At 46.3% G+C, this 20,807-nt stretch overlaps 1 protein-coding gene across 4 annotated transcripts in view; it reads left to right on the top strand.

Annotated features, from left to right (window-relative positions):
• The window catches only part of LOC309398454 (hexosaminidase D-like), a 47,715-nt gene that overhangs the window by 23,233 nt on the left and 3,675 nt on the right, over nucleotides 1-20,807 (top strand). For all 4 annotated transcript variants that reach the window (XM_081965368.1, XM_081965367.1, XM_081965366.1 and 1 more), the window contains exons 6-13: nucleotides 8,538-8,702; nucleotides 12,147-12,330; nucleotides 12,761-12,832; nucleotides 13,867-14,071; nucleotides 15,285-15,367; nucleotides 18,437-18,515; nucleotides 19,045-19,146; nucleotides 20,258-20,347. In XM_081965368.1, the coding sequence (XP_081821494.1) occupies nucleotides 8,538-8,702; nucleotides 12,147-12,330; nucleotides 12,761-12,832; nucleotides 13,867-14,071; nucleotides 15,285-15,367; nucleotides 18,437-18,515; nucleotides 19,045-19,146; nucleotides 20,258-20,347 (980 nt within the window). The remainder of the gene's footprint in view (nucleotides 1-8,537; nucleotides 8,703-12,146; nucleotides 12,331-12,760; nucleotides 12,833-13,866; nucleotides 14,072-15,284; nucleotides 15,368-18,436; nucleotides 18,516-19,044; nucleotides 19,147-20,257; nucleotides 20,348-20,807) is intronic.

The raw sequence follows: 20,807 nt of genomic DNA on the forward strand, positions 1-20,807 counted from the left end.
GGCCTCTGTGGTTTTGCGCACAGACCGCAGTCCCTCTCTTTGATGTTTGAATGTGGGGCTTGCGTTGAATGGGCTCCAGCGGAGACAAGGAGGACCCGCAGCTGTGGCTCAGCCGTGGCCAACAAATTGTTCTGGCATTTCCACCGCACACTGAAGTTGCATAGAGAATTAAGCCTTCTTTCTGGTTTTGTGCAATCCATCCAACCAACAACTCAGCCGAATAGGCTGGACTTGCATAATACGTCCAGCCGCAAAATTGAAACCAGGCTCACTTGAACTCAGTTGGCGGGTTCTTTTATTCAATTGCCTTGATTCCGCAACGGTAGGTTTTATAGGTCACATTCACTGTTTTCACTTGTTGATTTTCACTCGGTAGTTTTTTTCCCTCTGCCTCAGTTTCTCAGTATTAGTTGTGGGCCATTCAGGGCCGCAGTGAAGATCACACTGTGCAAAGTCTACCTTACGAGATACTCTGGCTGCGGGGCAGGTAAACATAGGCTCACCAAAAAGCATATGTGCCGTTTAATAAAATTTTGCTAGTTGGAAAAGGTGCTAGAAGACCCCTGAATTCTGCCCAATAGAGTCATAAACCAAAAAGGAGGGCTACCCTCCTGACGGGTTTTTTAATTTTTGTGACTTTTAGACTTTTATAAGGGGATTTTAAACTATGTTTTAATTGTCTTTTCTTATCTTCATACCTCCTCCATGTACACGTGTTCGTTTATTCTGTGTGTGTATTGTCTATATTGTTTTATGTGTTTTATTGTACGCCGCCCCGAGTCCTTCAGGAGAGGGTGCAGCTAAGAAATAGATTTTATTATTATTATTATTATTATTATTATTATTATTATTATTATTATTATTATTATTATTATTATTATTATTATTATTATTATTATTATCCCCACTGGTGGGATTCAGCCGGTTGGGGCGAACTGGTTGTTAAATTGCTGGCTGGCCCTGCCTCTTCCAGGAGTCCCCACACGCTCCCAGATAAGTGCAGAGAGTCCGTCTACACCTAAAACGGGGATTGGGGGGTGTAGTTGCCCCACGAGCCCGTTTTTGTTCCTACGGGGTGCAGGAGGCTGAGTGCTGCCTGTCGCACCCCTGGCCAAACAGTCATTAGGGCAGATAAATTATTCGAATCCCACCACTACCTAATAATAATAATAATAATAATATTTAATGCTTCTAGACCGCCCCCTCTCCCGCAAGGGACTCGGGGCGGTGTACAGTTCATACAAAATATAACAGGATACAATAAAATAAAATTAAATATGTACAGTTGACAATTGACATGGAGGAGGTTAAAATGTAGTTAAAAGAACTGTACAAAGCAGATATAAAATAAATTCAAACCCCTAAAAACAAATACAGTAAATTAAAAAGCCCCTAAAATAACCAGATATAATACATTTGCCAGGAGGGACAGTTGAATTATGCCAGGCCTGCTAATCGGAACAGGTGGGTCTTCAGTTTTTACCTACCCCATTTGGCTCCGGCCAGTGAATAAGGCTGGTGTTTCCCCGACTGAAGAAAGTAAGTTGGGGGGGGGGGGGATACAAGCAGGTACTTTTCAGGCCTGGTTTGGGCAGTCCCTGCTGGAGGTGGGCTGCGCACCTTAGCAAACAATCAAAGTCGGCTTTCTAAGCAGAGGGACAACACCTCCTGGCAAATGTATTATTATCTGGTTATCTTAGGGGTTTTTTAATTTGTTGTGTCTGTTTTAGGGATTTAAAACTTATATTTATATAGCTTTGTACAGTTCTTTTAATTGCATTTTAACCTCCTCCAAACTGTACATATTTAACTTTTTTATTGTATTTTGTGATATTCTTTATGGACTGTACACCGCCCCGAGTCCCTTTTGGGAGAGGGGGCGGTCTAGAAGCACCAAATATAAATAAAATATAAATAAAATAAATAAATAAATAAAACACCCAGTTCCCCAGAATTAACACAAGAGCAGCACCTCCAAACCCAGGGAAGGTTTTTATTTTTAAATTTAACTTTAGTTTATTTTCAGTATAAAAAGGATGAAAAAGAATCTGCCAGGAACAATTTAATACTATTGGAGAAGAGCTGATGGATGGTAGTTTAGAAAAAGGTGGTTTTTATTTTTTATACTGTTAGTCCTCGACTTACGACCACAATTGAGTACAAACTTTCTTTGGCTAAGTGGGGACATTTCTTTGGTGAGTTTTGCCCCATGTTAGGGCTTTTCTTGCCCTGGTTGCTCAGTGAATCATATAACAGGTTGTAAAGTGAGTCTGTCTTCCCTATTGACTGCTTGTCAGAAGGTCGTAAAAGAGAATCAAATGACCCTGGGACACTGCAACCGTCATAACTAGGAACCTGTTGCCAGGTGTCTGAATTTTCATCACATGCCCATGGGGAGGCTGCAATAGTCGTAAGTGTGAAAAACGTTCCTAAGTCACTTTTTTCAGTTCTGTTGTAACTTCGAATGGTCACTAAATGAAATGTTGTAAGTCGAGGACTACCTATACTTAGGTAACGGATAATTTGAAGAGGAATTTCATTGAGAAACTTTACCAAAACTTGCAAATGGCTTTTTGTGGTGGGATTGGAATTTCTGGGATTGCATCTCTGGCTTTTTTTTTATTTTTTTTACTTTTGGTAAAACCTGTTTTTTCTTGGGGCTGAAGGGATCCTGCTATCTAGTCGGATATTAAATTGCAAAGAGAGGTAAAAAACGATGAGAATAACCCCAAAATCCTGCTGTTGCAATCACCTTTTTGAGACAAAGCATTTCATGGTGAATATAAACCCATAAAACAGATTATGCACATTCTATTAGAATCCCTAGTGCCGCCTAACGGAGTGAGCTCCCGTGACTTGTCCCAGCTTCTCCCAACCTAGCAGTTCAAAAGCATGTAAAAAATGCAAGTAGAAAAATAGGAACCACCCTTGGTGGGAAGGTAACAGCGTTCTGTGTTCCTTCGGCATTTAGTCATGCCGGCCACATGACCACGGAGACGTCTTTGGACAGCGCTGGCTCTTTGGCTTTGAAACGGAGATGAGCAGCGCCCCCTAGAAACGGGAATGACTAGCACATATGTGCGAAGGGAACTTTTACCTTTACCTTACTAGTAAGAACTTTGCGAATGGACTAGGAATTCCTGTGTGGAGACTTGGTCTGTGGTCCTTCCGTGGTGCTATTTTCCTAACTAGAACTGGGTTTTGTGGCTCTAATCCCTAGCAATCAAAATGACTCTATTATTTTACAGGGAATGCGAAGGCCTCCTTGCTTTACAACAAGCTCCTTAAAGGATGGGCAGGGGCTATCCTGGTTTATTTCTGCAGGACCGTTTGGGGACACAAATAGAGAATTGGTCCCGAGCTCAGAGTCACTCCCAGCAGGAACGGTGTCCTTGTTCCCAAGCGCCCTGCGCCTCTTTCTTTCCAGAATGAAAATAAAATAATAAAGAGTCCCAGTCCAGAACCAACTCTAATTTCCTTTTTTTTTTTTAATTGAAAAAGTTTTATTCAAACATATTTTCCCCCTTTAAGCCCCCCACCATACAGTATAAATCCCATACAGATACTATACCCCTCCCCTCCCCCCAGCCCCCCCTAAAGAAAGGAAATTCAAATATTATACCAATTATTTTACCCCCTCCCCTCCCCCTGTCTAATCTGTAGATTACTCATAGACATATTGTACCCCCTCTCTTCCCAACAATCACAATATAAATTTCTCTTGGAATAATAATAACCCATCAATCCCTTCTTCTAAACTAATTTAACATATATAAATCATAATATAAATTTCTCTTAAAATAATATTTCATTAATCCCATCTTCTAGTATATTTATACATATATATTACCCCACCCTCCACCCTAACCCACCCCCACCTCCCACTCAACCCCCCCCCTGACTTCCACTATACACCACTCTAATGATTCCAAGCATCCCATGTATTATTTACTCTAATCAACTATCAGTCTAAACAATCTTAGCTAAAGGCTACATAATACCTCCTAATCTGATACTTATTCTGTATATAATCAATCCAACTCTAATTTCCAGCAGTTAAAAACAGTGATGGAGATAGTCCTCAACCTAGGAGCAATCAGTTGGCGACTCTTCAAAGTTACAGCGGACCTCTCCAGGCCTGCTTACAAATGGCTGGATCCCCCTGCGGTCATGTGATTGCATTTTCAAGTGGCCCGAATTTAGGGTCATTTCCATCATCCACTTGACTTCCATTTATGATTTTTGTTTTTACTGATAAAAAGTATTCAATTAATGACTACTGAAAAAAAAGGTCTTAAATTGGGCACAATCACTTGGTGACCTGCTTAACGCCCGGCATGTCTTATGACTGTAAATCTGAGCTCAACTATGGTCATAAGCCAAGGACTGCCTGTAGTCCCATTTAAAGACACAAATTGCATACCACGCTCAAGGGGGAGCTAACGATTTTGAGCTTTCTCTTCACGAATGTAATCACAGCTGTGCAGACTTAACTTTAAAAGCTGAAAATAAATGTGTTTTCTATCGACATGCTCAAATCTGCAATATAGAAATGGAGATTGAAATTAAGTGGAAAAAAGTAGCACAGATTGCTTTGAAAGAAGGAATAAAGCAGGAAGTTCATAATCCATCCGAATTTTCTCTCGAAAGTCCAAATCAAGCAATTTGATGAAGCTCTCTAGAGCAGGGGTGTCCAAACTTGGCAACTTTAAGACTTGTGGACTTCAACTCCCAGAATTCCCCAGCCAGCAGAGCTGGCTGGGGAATTCTGAGAGTTGAAGTCCACAAGTCTTAAAGTTGCCAAGTTTGGACACCCCTGCTCTAGACTCTTGTTTGTCTACTTGCTGTTCAAGGAAACAATCCTCTATAACATTCTTCCATCTGTGAGTTGTGATAAAAGAACCATTGTAGTTCTAACACATATAAGAGCAAGGTTAATGTTAAATTTCTTTATCAGTCAGTAAGGTTTGTTTCATGCATTTATCTTACAAAGGGTGAAAGAGAGTTTCGATTGTAAAGCAAAATAGAAGCTGGCAAGGTCTGCCAACACAGCCTCTCTTAATGCTACAGAAATAGAGTTATAAGAAATAGATTATATGCAGCTTCCATTGATGTAAAAGCTGTACTTCATTTGGTCCCCCATTTATTCTCCTTAACAGACTTAAATATCAGCAAACAAAAGCATGTTTTGTCAGTAGCAAAACAAAAGCTTACATCAGGGGTGTCCAAACTTGGCAACTTTAAGACTTGTGGACTTCAACTCCCAGAATTCCCCAGCCAGCAGAGAATTCTGGGAGTTGAAGTCCACAAGTCTTAAAGTTGCCAAGTTTGGACACCCCTGGCTTACATCTTTTAAAATCTGAGCAGGTTTTGGGTTGTACTTTTAAGAGCTAACGTTTCTACTTCGGTGGATTTTTATAGATTGGCTCTAATAAAATATGCATCTTTTCTTGTGTTCTACTGATTTAAAACTCCCTTGTAAATGTCAGTAGACCAAAATATTATCCATCCATCCCTGCCTCCCCCTGCCACCCCAAGTGATGGTGCTCGTAGTGGGCTGTTCCTGGAAGGGATCAGCAAACAAAGTCAGGAACGTAGGCCAAGCGTGGGAATTCCCAGCGCAGGCATCCCAGGGGTGAATGCCATCCCAGCTGCCCACCTACAGGAGTCCTGGTGGCGCAGTGGTTAGAATGCAGCATTGCAGGCTGACTCTGCCCCTCCACCAGGAGTTCGATCCTGACTGGCTCAAGGTTGACTCAGCCTTGCATCTTTCCGAGGTTGGTAAAATGAGGACCCAGATTGTTGGGGGTAAGATGCCAACTCTGTAAATTGCTCAGAGAGGGCTGTAAAGCACTGTTGAAGCAGTGTGTGAAGTTTAAGCGCTATTGCTGTTCCCCAGCCAACCTGCCGGCTGGGGAATTCTGGGAATTGAAGTCCACGAGTCTTAAAGTTGCCAAGGTTGGGAAACTCTGTTCTAGCCTCTCATGCATAGGGCAACTTCCCCCCCAAAAAGAAGTAAAGGTATTGAAGGATGTAACCAAAAAAGTCAAAATTGCAGCCACAACAGACTAATCAGAGCACATAAGATGCACATAAAATGATGGCATTCAGGAAAAAAACTGTCCTTGTGGCTTGTTGTTCTGGTGTGCAATAATATATATATATAATGTATTATTTATAATTATTAATTATATATTAATTCTAGTATGCAAGAAATAAGCCCACTAATAAAAATATATATTTTCTGCATCGGGCTGGCCCTAATGAGTAACAACTAAGGGCACAATTAGGTGGATGTGCGAAGGCTGACAGGTAAGGCATTGCATTAATCGTGCGAAGTTCTGTTTTTTTTCTGAGCAAGACAGAGGCTCCTATATGCAGGGAACCTGATTCCGCCTCTCTTTGCAACCCCAGATGAAGTCTAGGTGGCCAGAAACATCTCCTGTGTAGAAGAGACCCAGGTGAGGAAGATGGCGTGCGGGAGAAGATTTTCTCTCAGGCCACCTGTCCAAGGTGGTGCCTAGAATGGCACTTTCCCATACCTGTGGGTACAGAAATAAGAGATGAAAGGCAACTTTAATGTGTCTCTTCCTGGAAGAGGCAAAACTGTCAGTGGGTGGGACCCAGCGTGTCTCTGAGCAATTTCATTTCAGCACTTTAGCTGGCGTGTCCTCCTGGGAGCATCTCTAAGCCCATGTTTGATCCTCACCTTAGGTAACCCAGGACTTTCTTTTTTTTTTTTTAATTAAAAGAGTTTTGTACAAACAAAGTTTCCCCCTTTTCACCCCCCCGCCATACAATGTAAATCTCATACAAATACTATACCCCCCCAACCCCCCCGCAAAAATTCACATTCAAATATACCAAATACTTTGCCCCCTCCCCTCCCCCGTCTTAAAGTAAATTACTCGTAACCCCTCTCCTCCCAGCAAACACAATATAAATTTCTCTTAAATTAATAATAACACATTGATCCCATTTTCTAAGCTAATTTAACATCTATAACTCTTAATATAAATTTTTCCTAGAATAACAATGTTTCGTTAATCCCATCTTCTAATTTATTCATACATATATATTGCCCCGCCCTCCACCCTAACCCTCCCCCACCTCCCACACAAACCCACCCCCCTGACTTCCGCTATACACCACTCTAACAATTCCAAACATCCCATATATTATTTACTCTGATCATCTATCAGTCTAAACATTCTTACCTAAAGGCTACATAATAACTCCTAGTCTGGTATTTATTCTGTATGTAATCAATCCATTTTACCCATTCCTGTGTATAATCCTCCTGCTTCTGAGCTTTTAAAAAAGCTGAAATTTTTGCCATTTCGGCGAACCCCGCCACCTTCTGAATCCATTGATCAATTGTCGGTAAAAAATCTTTTTTCCAATGTTGCGCAATCAACAACCTAGCTGCTGTGACCATATACAAGGCCAATTTTGTTTCCCCTTTGGTGAAATCCTTAGCTATACCCAGGTCTTTTGATATGCAGATTGGCCTGCCGTAACGCAATAGGCTCTGCAATTATTGTCTGAGCAGTGACAAAGCCTCCTCTTACAGTAGACCAGAAATGTAATGTATTTGCTATTTTCATGCTCTAGTCTAGATCAGGGGTTTCTAAACTTGGCTGGCTGGTTGGCTGAAGAATTCTGGGAATTGAAGTCCACATGTTTTAAAAGGGGCCAAGGTTTGGAGAGAAACCCCCCTTGCTCTTGATTAATGTGGCTGGGGAATTATGGGAGTTGAAGTCCACCCATCCTAAGAGTTGCCAAGATTGAGAAACTCTGCTGTAGACGTTCTGGAGTATTTAAATTCTTGTTCAATGTCAATATTGCTCAGTCTTCTAATCATGATTCCTGCTCCTTTTAATGAGCAAAATAAGTTTAGTTTTGGCTTATTTATTTATTTATTTTACTTCATTTCCTCAAGCATGAATTAGATAGCAGATATAAGTATAAACATGATTATGAATACATGAAATGAATAAGAATGCAAGGGAATATTAGGACAGGGACGGTAGGAACGCTGGTGGGCTTATGCACGCCCCTTAAAGACCTCTTAGGAATGGGGTGAGGTCGAAGGTAGACAGTCTAAGGTTAAAGTTTTGGGGATTTGGGGAAGAAACCACAGAGTCAGGTAGTGCATTTCCTTTCTAGGCTTTTGTTGCTCCAGTGATCGGTTCAGGCAAAAAAATGAGCAACAATCTTATGGTGAGCTGGTATCTTTTCTAGCCTTGTCTCCTGTGAGTGCCACATTGGCCTCATCCCCAGGTCCTTTTCTCCAAAGCATGGCCAACAGCTCTTTTCTTTCTTTCTTTCTTTCTTTCTTTCTTTCTTTCTTTCTTTCTTTCTTTCTTTCTTTCTTTCTTTCTCTCTCTCTCTCTCTCTCTCTCTCTCTCTCTCTCCCTTCCTTCCTTCCTTCCTTTCCTTCTTTCTTTCCTTCTTTCTTTCCTTCCTTCCTCCTTCCTTCCTTCCTTCCTTCCTTCCTTCCTTCCTTCCTTCCTTCCTTTCTTTCTTTCTTGCAGTTCATCTTGAAGCATGAGAAGTACCGGCATCTGCGCGAGGTGGAACGTTTTCCCAACAGCTTCAACCCCCACCTGCCAGAGACCCTGGCCCTCCTGAAGGCCCTACTCACCCAGGTCCTGAGCAAGCACCCCCAATCCAGTTGGGTACACATCGGGGCGGATGAGGTACGTAGAGGGAGAGAGGGGGCTGCATGGCTGGGAATCCCTCTCCCTTTGGACACTGTATTTTTCTAGAAACAATTTGGCGGAGGGAGGAATTCACCATTCGTTAGTTGCTAAAAGAATGGCCCTGCAAGCATGGAAGTTTTTCATCCCATCTTGGTTGGTGCAAATTACGGTCGATGCCCCAAACCCAACCTTATTCCCTATGTTAGCCTCATGCCTCAAGGTCATGTTGCCAATATTTGATGGCCAAAAGAGGCATTTTCTGTGGCGGGTTTAAGCTAGGTCCAGGAAATATCTGCGGAACTCAATATATCTATTTTACTTTGATTCTCTCCCCCCCCCCCCCCACCTCCCATAGCCTCAGATTCTTCATGCCAACCTGACTGGGGCCACAGTTGTGCATTGGAACCTCAAAGAGGCAGCTGTGGGATTGAAAGTTTTTAGCAACCGGTTCTCTGCCCAGTTGCTGGGTGGGCATGACCTCCTGGCCTCCTGCACCACAGCGGGGAGGGGGTGGTGTTCACCCTCCCCAGGCTCTGGAGGCATTCCTGGAGCCTCTGGGAGGGCAAAAGTGCCTCCCCCGGGCTCCAGAGGCTCTCCGGAGGCACTTCCGGAACTTCCAGGAGGCCTGTTTTTCACTCTCCCAGGGCCTCCTCTTGCATCCTGCACTTACCTGGCATCCCAAATGGGCTTCGTGGAGACTTGAAAGCAGCTAAACCTTTTGGGGCAGCAAGACATGTCCTTCTCTCTGTAATAACTTTGGGGAGATGGGACAGCTGTGTGTCTGAAATAGGGTTTCCTGCCTGAGCATGGACTAGAAGACCTCCAAGGTCCCTTCCAACTCTTCTGTTTGGTTCTGTTATTCCCAGATATTTTCCCAGTTCAGGATCCTTAGAAGGGACTTGCTTCTTTCTCTCCCACTAAATAACAGATTTTCTGCCTCTTGCTTTCAAGAGATGTTTTTTTCTCCAGCAGCCCTTTGGGGAATTTATGGGCACATAGCAAAGCAGCACACAACATTTTCCACCGTTCTGTGTCACACACGGATGAGGTTTCGTTGGCATTCTAACAGATCTTCCCTTTGTGCACAACACAAATATATGAAATCTGCTTTTGTCATTACAGGAGATCATTCAAAAACATAGTCTGGGAGGTTATAATCAGATTTAGCAGAGCCATAAAAAAGAGGACACTCCCTATTTCTAAGAAAGTTTCTTTTAAAAGGCTGGTTCCTACATTTTTATTTCATTTTGTTTTTGCAACTTTAGCAATTTCAGGAACGTTTGGGAACCAAGCCATGCTTATTTATCATCCTGCTATTAGCATTAGCTGAGATCAGCTCTGTTAGAAAAGTGTTGCAAGTTACACATGGACCTGGGTGTTACTAAAATTAGCCTCTTCGATGTGTTAAAAAACAACAGTTGGGCATATCTGTTATTCTGAGTTTCCAAGTTAATCATTCCCCCAAGCATTGACAGGCACCCATTCAGTGACTTGTTTTAATACTTCTGAACAGGAAGCTGAAGCAGGATGAGGTTTGATAGCCATGGGGTGGGGGGGAGGGGGTGCCCCCAAGGAGAAGGTCCTGGGCTTGTAGACGACAGTATGAAAAGAGAATGATAGCCCAAGCTGGAGGGGGCCCTTAACAGAATAACACAGCTGCAAGGGACCCTTGGAGGTCTTCTAGTCCAGCCCTCTGCTCAAGCAGGAGACTCTATACCATTCCAGACAAGTAGCTGTCCAGTCTCCTCTTAAAAACCTCCAGTGATGGAGGACCCACAACTTCTGGAGGCAACTTCTCTTCCACCGGTTAATTGTTCTCCCTGTTAGGAAGTTTCTCCTTCGTTCTAGGTTGCTTCTGTTTTTTGATTTGGAAACTTCTGTCTGGAACAGCTGTCAGGGTTCCAAGTAACAGACCCAACTCAAACAAAACTCTCTCTTTTTTTGTATAAATTTTATTTATTTTTTCTTTAAAAAAGACAAAACAACACATACAGAACAAGAGCAAGGAGAGGAAAAAAAAACAACACAATTTCATCAAGCATGTCGTTTGGTTACAAGTTTTTGTGCTGCGGTTTTTACAATTAAGAATAAAATCACTAATTATCCATTAGACATAGTCAAGTATTTCATTGAGCATTGTGTGTTCAAGTTACCATTAGTATTCTTTCTTTTGTGACAACCCTTGTTTCTTTACATCCATAATTATCTACTAGGTAACAATAAGTCTTTATAAAATTATATCACCAATCTCTAAAAGATAAGAATAAGGATTAAGTCAAAAAAATTCTCATTAATTCATATAAGACATTTCTACTTTCCATTAGACATAGAATTTCCAATCATCCACAACTCCGAATATAATTTTCCATTGTTATTTGTCAATCCATGTGGTCATTAAGTATTTCAGTCTATATTTATATCCATTATTCATTACATCATCATTATTCCATTTTATATTATAAAATAGTCACCAGCTACAATCATACCTTAGAAATTTAAATCATCTCACTCTTATATATTGAATACCTTATTATTCTTATATCGTATAAGTAGATAGTCTGTTTCATAGTTAAAGCTTAACACATATAAAAAGAGAGGGGAAAAAAGGATATCTTATATGTCAAACAAAACTCTTGAGGCCTGAGGATTCCTCAAATAATCGATTAATTGGGCATGTCATATTGGCATCTCTGGCAAAATTCCAAAGCCCTGCGGTTTCCCCCACCCAAATTAAAAGTAAATGTTCTCTGCCCCCCCCCCTTTACATTTCCATCCCATGGTCCCATCAGGTCACAGTCCAAGAGTCAGTTCCAGTCCACGCCTTCCCAACACCTGGTGAGAGTGTCCTTGATTCCCATAAGAAAGAATTTTATTTTGGCTACAAGTCCCCAGCTATCTCTACTCCCCCCCCTGCCCCTTCCCACAGCCCCAACCAGCCCAGCTGTGGCAGCTCTGAAGATGCTCCCAAGATAGAACAAGAAGCAATGGGTGGAAACTAATCAAGGAGAGAAGCAACTTAGAACTGAGGAGAAATTTCCTGACAGTGAGAACAATTAATCAGCGGAACAGAAGTTGCCTCCAGAAGTTGTGAATGCCCCAACACTGGAAGTCTTTAAGAAGATGCTGGATAGCTATTTGTCTGAAACGGTATAGGGTTTCCTGCCTAAGCAGGGGGTGGGACTAGAAGACCTCCAAGGTCCCTTCCAACTCTGCTATTGTATTGTATTGTATTATTATAAGATGGCTTCAAGGTTGACAACAGACCCATCTTTCTCAAGTGCAGGTGGAACTCCTTCAACCCACCTCAAAACGATGGTTTTTAGGATGGTTGCTTCAGCCACTATGAAAGGGCAAAGCCTGCTGGGGAAAAGACCCTTCCCTCCCCCTCCCCCCTCCCCCATTCCGCACTGCTCACCCCCCCCCCCCCCTTTGGCCTTGCAGGTCTTCCACCTGGGCGAAGGATTGGAGTCCAAGAACTGGATGAGTCGCAACGGTGGCGATACGGGGAAGATGTACCTGAACCACATCCGGGAGGTGGTGCAATTCATCGCCAGCCAGCCTTGGGGGCAGCAGGTGCTGCTCTGGGACGACATGCTGCGGAAGGTTGGCGTTGCAGCCATCCAAGGTCAGTGCCATCCCCCGGGACTTTCCTGGGCTGTCGCTGGCGTTAGCCTTGCCCGTCTTGCAGTGGTCTTCCTCGGGACGGTCCCTGCACACCCGGGCAGTGGGATGAGGTCTGTGGCCGCGATTGGCTGAGCTGCCTTTCTGTCACAGAGGAAAACATTAGGGGAGGCTGGGCGGGGCTGGTCATAGAGAAGAGCAGGAGAGACAGGCCATCACGAAGCAGCTCAGTCATTCAAGAGAAGCGGGGAGGAGATGGGGTGGGCAGAGGAGAGACCCCAGTGCCGAGAGAAGCTGCCAAGGGAAGTTGAGCCCTTGGTGCGAAAATCACCCACCCGATCCTCGGCTGCGGGGCTTCCGTTCTTCGTTCAGGGTGATGGACTTGGAGAAGTCCCCCGTGCAACCTCATCCACAGACTGACTGGTGTCTTTCAGATTCCGAAATTGCCAAACACACGTCTCCCGTCCTGTGGTTTTACGCTCCAGACTTCGATACGCAGCAAATAGGTTGGCTTCCCTTTTTTTTTTCTTTTCTCACCTCTCGTGTCTCTGCAGGGAATGTAGGGAGGTTGAGCAGGCGAATGAAACAACAATCTTTGAATCCCTCACAATCGCCTTCCTGAGAAAGGGAAGCCCTGGATGTCGCTTTGCATGGGACCCCCACAGCTCCCCCCACCCCAAAAAAGTGAAAGTCCTTGAGGGCTCACGGGCACTTCTTCAGTTCTGAGCAGCATGCAGCCCAGGGCTGGCCTGGAGCATGGATGACCCTCTCTGCAGGGGTGGTGTCAGCCTCCATCTCACATGCTTGCTATCGGCTGCCATAGTAACGGGGAGGGTGGGGGGGCTCATGGTATTTGGGGGGGGGGAAAGGTGCTGGTGGAGATATCTCGAAGAAGGGAGGTTTGTTCTCACCATCTTCTGCGCATGCTGATGGCTGCTGGTGTTTGGACTTGGTCAAGGCCAACTGTCTCTGCATACCAGCAGAATGAGGCCACCTGAAGACGCGCCCCACATGACACCCTTGGGGGTTGGAGAATGGGCATTGGGCCGGGGTCATTGGGGGGAGGGATTTGGGTAAACGTTTGATATGTACCTGTTCGCGCTTTTTTGCCTCAGATCTTGCTTCACTTTTGCTGTTTTCATTTCATACCCAGTGAAAGTACATTTTCTCTAATTATTTGGAGTTTGGGGGGGGGGGTTTCTTTCTTGGATGTTGAGCGAGACAAGCCTGGCAGGTGGGTTGCTCCTGGCATTACTGCCAGTTCAGTGCACACGTGTGCTTTTGCACAAAAACAGGTCTGCGCATGCGCAAAACGTTAAAAAAAAAGGGGGGGGGAAATAAATGTGTGCAATTGCAACTGTTTTGTGCATGTGCAGAACTGAAAATCAAGATGGCCGGCCCATAGGAGAACAGGTTCGGGGGTGTGGCAGGCCTGGGTCGCTGCCAGTTCCAGCAACCCAGGTCACCAAACCACTACCGGTTCAGCTGAACCGGACCGAACCGGCAGGAACTCACCTCTGCCTCTCTGTCCTTCCTCTAGGAAGGTACGTTGAAAAATACGCCGAGTGCGGCTTCTCAACCATCTGGTTTGCCAGCGCCTTCAAAGGCACCACGGGCCCCGCCCAGGCCTGGACCCCCCTAAACACCCACCTGCAGAACCACCTGCGATGGCTGAAGGTCATCCAGTCCATGGAGAAGACGCCCTCCATCCGTTTCCAGGGCATCGTGCTCACCGGCTGGCAAAGGCAAGTGGAATGGGGGGGGTGTGAGAGTGTGGGGGGGTGTGAGATTCTACAGGAGGAAAATGGCCATTTGGCCTCCCGGGAATCCCAGCCCTCCATCTGCTTCCCCTGGAGGGCAAACCTTCTTCTCCAACCCAGGCTGGCTTCAGGGCTCATCCCCAGGGGCAGCAGTGCCCTCTGCCAAAGCTTTAGATGAGGTGGATCCCCTTTCCGCTTCCCCAGTTTAAGGCTGGCAGAGGCAGAACTGGGAGCTCCCCCCACAGCCTTGCTTAGCTCCCCAGGGAGGACTGGAGAGGGAGGGGCTCCGGATGCTGAGCTCAGGGGCGCCTTATGCCACTGCCCTCCCCAGAAGAAGTACCCAGGCTTATGCTGTGGCCTACCAGTGGAGCTGGCATCAGAGTTGGACAGGGAGGAGGTTGGGGAGGAACCTGGGCCAGTCCTGGCGGTTGGGGAAGGCTCGGACAAGGGCTCTGCGTTGGAGGCAGAGAGGGGGACAAGGCAGTCTGGCAGTTATCAGCTGCCTTTGGAGCTTGACAGCAGTGAGGCAGAGGAACAGCTGGAGCCTGTTCCCAGTGTGCACATGCGCAGAGCTGCCATAAGGAAAGAACAGCTCAGAAATCAGGGTCAGCTTGGGAATGAAGCCACAGGTGGATGTTGAATGGCTCCTCCCATAGGAAATAAAAGAGGGGCGAAAGGAAAGTGGACTTTTGCAGGGAACAATTCGTTCGTTCGTTCATTAGATTCAGGAGTGTGAAGATCTGTCCGTGAATCTCAGAGACTCTGTGCCCAGTCTTTCCTTGCAAGGCACCTCATTTGGGAAATATTTACATGGCAGCTTTCCAAGCTAGATAAGGTTTGTAGTCATAAATGTTCCTTTGCAAGACTGTTTGCCAGGCCTTTGCTGAATGTGAAGGAGAGGAACTCACATCTGTTTAATAAAGTTTTTTTTTGTCAGGCGTGGACTCTGCCTCCTGCTTTCTGGGGAAGGCTAGGTAGAGCAACTTAGCATCCCCTCTTGCCTTTGAGATTCCCCACCCAAAAGAGAAAGGAGGCCTTCTGCAGCCTTGGGGGTCTCTTCTCCTCCCCTTCCTCCCCATTCTTGCTTTTTGCAGTGCCAAGCAAGGAGGAGGAGGAGGAGAAGATCCACTGCCCAGATAGGCAAAAATGGGGATCCAGTGGGTCATAAAGGAGCAACCTCCTCCTATTCTCTGTGCAGGTACGATCATTACTCTGCTTTGTGTGAGCTGCTGCCTGTCGGGATTCCCTCGCTGGCCGTGTGTTTGCAGACCCTGGTGAACGGTGAGAGGGAGCCTGGGCATTTGTGGGGAGGGGGAAGGTGGGCAAGAGTTTATATCAATCAGAATAGAGCTGGAAGGGACCTTGGAGGTCTTCTAGTCCAACCCCCTGCCTAGGCAGGAAACCCTATACCATTTCAGACAAATGGCTATCCAACATCTTCTTAAAGACTTCCAGTTTCAGAGCATTTACAACTTCTGGAGGCAAGCTTTTCCACTGATTAATTGTTCTAACTTTCAGGAAATTCTTCCTTAGTTCTAGTTAGTTGCTTTTCTCCTTGATTAGTTTCCACCCATTGCTTCTTGTTCTACCCTCAGATGCCTTGGAGAATAGTTTGACTCCCTCTTCTCTGGGGCAGCCCCTGAGATATCGGAAGACTGCTATCGTGTCTCCCCTGGTCCTTCTTTTCTGTAGACAGGCGATACCCAGTTCCTGCAGCCCTTCCTCATTTAAACCCCTTAATCATATGAGGCCTTTAATTATCCCAGCTGATCTTCATGGAGGACTTTAATGCAGAGCAGGGGATTTCAGCATTTCTAGCATGCTTAGGTTGCAGAAATCCACCCAGCGGATGCGATGCAAACCATTGGCTGCTTGGACTGGGTGGGGGTGGGGTGGGGGTATCCATACACCTGTTCTCTGGCAGTCTCTCCCACTGGTGGGACTTTGGGGCCCCCAAGTGGTGCATTGAAGAACAGCTGCCTCGTCCTCTACAGAGCCTCCTGGGGGGGGGGGGTGTCCTCTCCCTCCAGCTGCTCTCTGAATACCCTGCCAGAAGGGGGGGCTGGAACCCCCCTACCCTTGTGGGGGGAAGGAGATGCAGTGCTTGAGTCTTTGTCACTTGGAAAAAAGCTTTTATTCTGTTCGATTGGGAGAAATTTTCCTTCCCATCGTACTTGAGGGGTTCTTTAAATAATTCCATCACCAGCATATGAAGAGTTAAAAATGATTTTGTGTGTTTGTGTATGTGTGTGTAACATAATTAATTTTCAGACTCTGTCACCAGAAGGATAGGCGGGGCCCCTTGTTGGCTCTAAAGAGATTAAAACAGTTCAAGTGAGCGTCCTGCCTCTCCTCCCAGGAGGCCAGAATGCCTGGCTTGAGCCAGGGTTAGCCTGGTGAAAGAACGTAGCTACTCTGGTTTGTAAAATCCGGTTTCTGGCGTATGGGTAGACAGGGGTTCCTGGGTGTGAGCAGGTTGAGGTTTTCTACCTGTTTGTTGTGTCTTGAGGCTTAAGGGACGGAGGGGGTCCCTTAGCCAGATGTTCAGAAAATTTGACCGTCTCCCCAGCTACGCCCATCACGGCTCTCGGGCCTGGCTCCTGCCTCTCTCCATCATGTTAACCCAGCCAAGGTTAGTTTAGCTGTTAGCTCCACATAGGCAGGTTGTGGCTTTGTGCGATGTCCGATCTGGGTCAGGGATTACAGATGCAAAGATTAAAGAGCTGGCAGAACAACTGGCGGAAGAGGAACGGAGCAAGGAGGAGCGATCTGGAGGGGAGGGTGGTTTTTTTTGCTGCAACTGGACTCTACTCGGGGGTCAAAAAATCCCATTCCCATGTTGGGGTGGCACATCAGGAAGGCACCTGTTGCTGTCTCCTTTCCAGGACTCGGCCAAGCCCCTCTGATGCTCAGGTGCTCCCCCTTCCTCCCAGAAGTGACCTGGGCAGTTGAATGGACAAAAGTCCAGGCAAGAGGCAGACCCTCCAGCTCCGGCCCCCAATTCTTCTCTGAAGAGAGGGAAGGCTTCATTTCCTCCCTGGGGATGGATCTGGGCCAAAATGGTTCTGGACTCTCCCCTCTTGCTTGGGGGCAGCACAAGGGCCTCCCCCCTCCCTCCAGATGCATCTACCTAGTGCTCTTCCTTAAGTCACAAACAGCAAAGGTCTCATTTAAACTGGACTTTCCCACCTGCAGCCTGCCTTCCCTGCCCTCCCGAATTCAGCCTGGGTCCCACTTTCCTGCTTCCTGTTTGTTTGGATAGCCAGATTGAGGGCAGATTACAGGTACTCCTCATTTTATGGCCACAAAGGAGCCCAACGTTTTGTGCTGTTAAGCAACACAGATAGGCTGTTTTATATTGTTACGTTTGTCTCGTTTTTTCTTTTTGTGTGTGTCTCCCCCCCCCCCATTTTTAAAGTTAATACAATACAATAGCAGAGTTGGAAGGGACCTTGGAGGTCTTCTAGTCCAACCCCCTGCCTAGGCAGGAAATTCTATACCGTTTCAGACAAATGGCTATCCAACATCTTCTTAAAGACTTCCAGTGTTGGGGCATTCACAACTTCTGGAGGCAACTTCTGTTCCACTGATTAATTGTTCTAACTGTCAGGAAGTTTCTCCTCAGTTCTAAGTTGCTTCTCTCCTTGATTAGTTTCCACCCATTGCTTCTTGTTCTACCCTCAGGTGCCTTGGATAATAGCTTGACTCCCTCTTCTTTGTGGCAGCCCCTGAGATATTGGAACAATGCTATCCTGTCTCCCCTAGTCCTTCTTTGCATTAAACTAGACATACCCAGTTAAAAATGTTTAATAAAAACTATTTTTAAAAAAAAACAACAACACAGATGTTTAGTGAACTTTGCCCCATTTTACGACATTCCTTGCCACAGCTGTTAAGCGAATCACTGCAGTTATTAAGTGAGTCACACGGTGGTTAAGTGAGTCTGACTTCCTCGTCGACTCTGCTTGTCTGAAGGTCGCAAAAGCGGATCACGTGACCCCGGGACAAAGCAAACAGGAGTCAGTTGCCCGGGGTCTGAATTGGGATTGCATAACTACCAGGATGTGAAAAACGGTCACACGTCGCCTTTTTCAGGGCCGTCGCAACTTTGAACGGTCACTCAACGAACTGTTGTAAGCCGAGGACTACCTGTCCCATGTTGTGTGCAGAGAGGTCCGTGTGCAGGGACAGCACAGGCGTGTTCTCTCAGCTGCACCCATGGGGCTCCGCACACCTTTCAGCCCCGTCTTCCCCAGGCCAGGCAGGTGACAGGGCGGCCTCCGGGGCAGCCCCTCTCCCTCCCTCGGCCCCCTCCTCACACACACCCCTTGCGCTGCTTCTCTTCCCCAGGAGGCTTCACTGACGCTGCCAAAAAGAAAGTCCTGGCCATCCTTGGCTTCCAGAACCTGCACCTGGAAAAGAACACCTGGTGCGTAGACAAAAGGGGTGAAGGTGGGGAGGCTTTGTTTTCCCAGGGTTGGGGGTACCGTGTTTCCCTGAAAATTGACCCCCGAAATAAGCACTTGGCCTTATTTTTGGGGAGGTCTTATTATTTTTGAGGCGCAGGAGGCGGCGAGCGTGGTCACCTCCTGGCTGCTGCTGTGTTGCAATATTTTCAGAGAGGGCTTATTTTCGGGGAGGGTTTATTTTAGCGCATGTGCTCAAAAGCCCGATTGGGCGTACTATCCAGGGAGGTCTTATTTTGGGGGGAAACAGGGTAGTTACGGGGGTCTGTCTTTAAGGCAGCCATTCCTAGCCCAAGGGTACTCCTAAGCTCATCATCCCTTGCCAATGGGCCCATGATGGCCGGGCTAAGAGTCCGGGCAGGTGCGCAAGGGATGGGAGCAGGTGCTTCTTCAGTGCCTCTGTGAAAATGCCAACTTTCCACCCTGGAGAGAACGGGAGGCAACCGCTGGCGTCCCAGAGCGGCTGCTGAAAATCGCTTTGCGTCTTCTCAGCGAAGGAACGGGGGCGTTTCCGGGCGCCGATATCTACCGCCTGGTCGAGCAGGTGGACGGGCAGCTGAAGGACTCGGTCAGCAAAGTCTTGGAGGACGAAAGGTAGGTGCTGGCGGCAGAGGGGACCGCTGCTCCACAGCAGTGGCTTGGCCAGGGAGGTGGGCTGGGAGGACCCCTGATTCCCCTTAGTCTCCTTCTCGTTGTCGTCGTCCCCCCTCCAAGGCTAAACTGCCCCTCATTCTGGAGGGCAAGGAAGTGGGGTGCAACTTCCATCCGTGGGCCCTGATATGGGGCTTCTCAACGTCTAAAGTTCCCAAACTTTAAGACTTGCGGACTTCAACTCCCAGAATTCCCCAGCGGGGAATTCTGGGAGTTGAAGTCCACAAGTCTTAAAAGTTCCCAAGTTTGGACACCCCTGTCTTAACTGCTTCTAACATTTCGTCCAAAGTTCTTAAGAGGAACTTTACTTCTGTCTGGTTAGAGGACCTGCTCTGTTTTCAGCTGGTCCTCGCCTCACGACCACAATTGAGCCCAGAATTTCTGTGGCTAAGCGAGACAGTGAGCTTTGACCCATTTTGCGATCTTTCTTGCCGCAGATTAAATTAGCGACACAGTTGTTAATTGGCTCTGGCTTCCTCATTGACTTTGCTTGTCAGAAGGTTGCAAAAGAGGAAAATTGCAAATGTCATAAACTGGGACTTCTCTTGTTGTTGTTGTTTTTTGTGGTTTTTCCTTGAAAACCTTTCACTTCTAATCCAAAAAGCTTCTGGGGAATTCTGGGAGTTGAAGTTCACCCATCTTAAAAAGTGGCCAAGGTGATAAAACATTGGACTAGCCTATTTAAATTGGTGCGTGCGTGCGCGCGGAGGCACATACGCATGTAAATTATTGTTGTTCCTGGCCCCTAAGGGTTCGGGTGGCAAGGACAGGTATCGAGAGCCATAACCTTCAAAGGCTAAGATTACGAGCCCTGGTGGCACAGAGGCTACAATGCAGCAATGCAGGCTGACTCTGCCCACAGCCAAAAGTTCGATCCTGACCGGCTCAAGGTTGACTCAGCTTTCCATAAGTCTAAATGCTGTTGGTATTACTTCATGGCCTTGCTGTCCAGTTCCAAGGACTCGGGCAGGCCATCTCCTCTTTCAATGGACTTCCTTGTCTCACCTGCAAGGTCCAAGCTTCACCCAATCTTTTTCTCTCTCACACACCGCAGCTCCATCAAGGGATGGTTCAGCCCGTATCATCGCAAGCACCAGTTCGGCAACCCACGAAACATGGAAAGTTTCGGCAGCAAAGTGCTCAAGTGAGTGGACATTGGCTGGATCCCAGAGGGGGGTGTCCAGAAAACTTACCCCATCCCTGTCCTTTTCCCTTCCCATGTTTGTGTAAAAAGCACAAATCTTTCCCTTCAGCGGAACTTCCCCATCAAATTCAGTTTGTTTGAGAAATTGCATCTTCCAGAAATGGATGCAGAAAGAAAGGAAGGCAAATACCGTATTTTTCCGTCTATAAGATGCCTCCATGTATAGGACGCCCCCCCTCCCACTTTTCTTACCCAAAATTCATAAACCAATATTTTGAACATTAAATAGAAGACATTCATTTTGCAGAGTAAAATTTTCACGTATGGGTACCAATATTTTTGTTTCGTTTTCTTTTCTGACATTTTTATGGGTTCAGAACACTCCGACATTACCACTCCCTGTCACATCTGTCTACATGCTCTCCGCAGCATCAGCTGATGTCCGTTACATAAGGCTCAT

This window comes from Natrix helvetica (genome assembly GCF_964273705.1).
Source record: "Natrix helvetica genome assembly, chromosome: 13".
In the NCBI taxonomy this organism is placed as follows: domain Eukaryota; kingdom Metazoa; phylum Chordata; class Lepidosauria; order Squamata; family Natricidae; genus Natrix; species Natrix helvetica.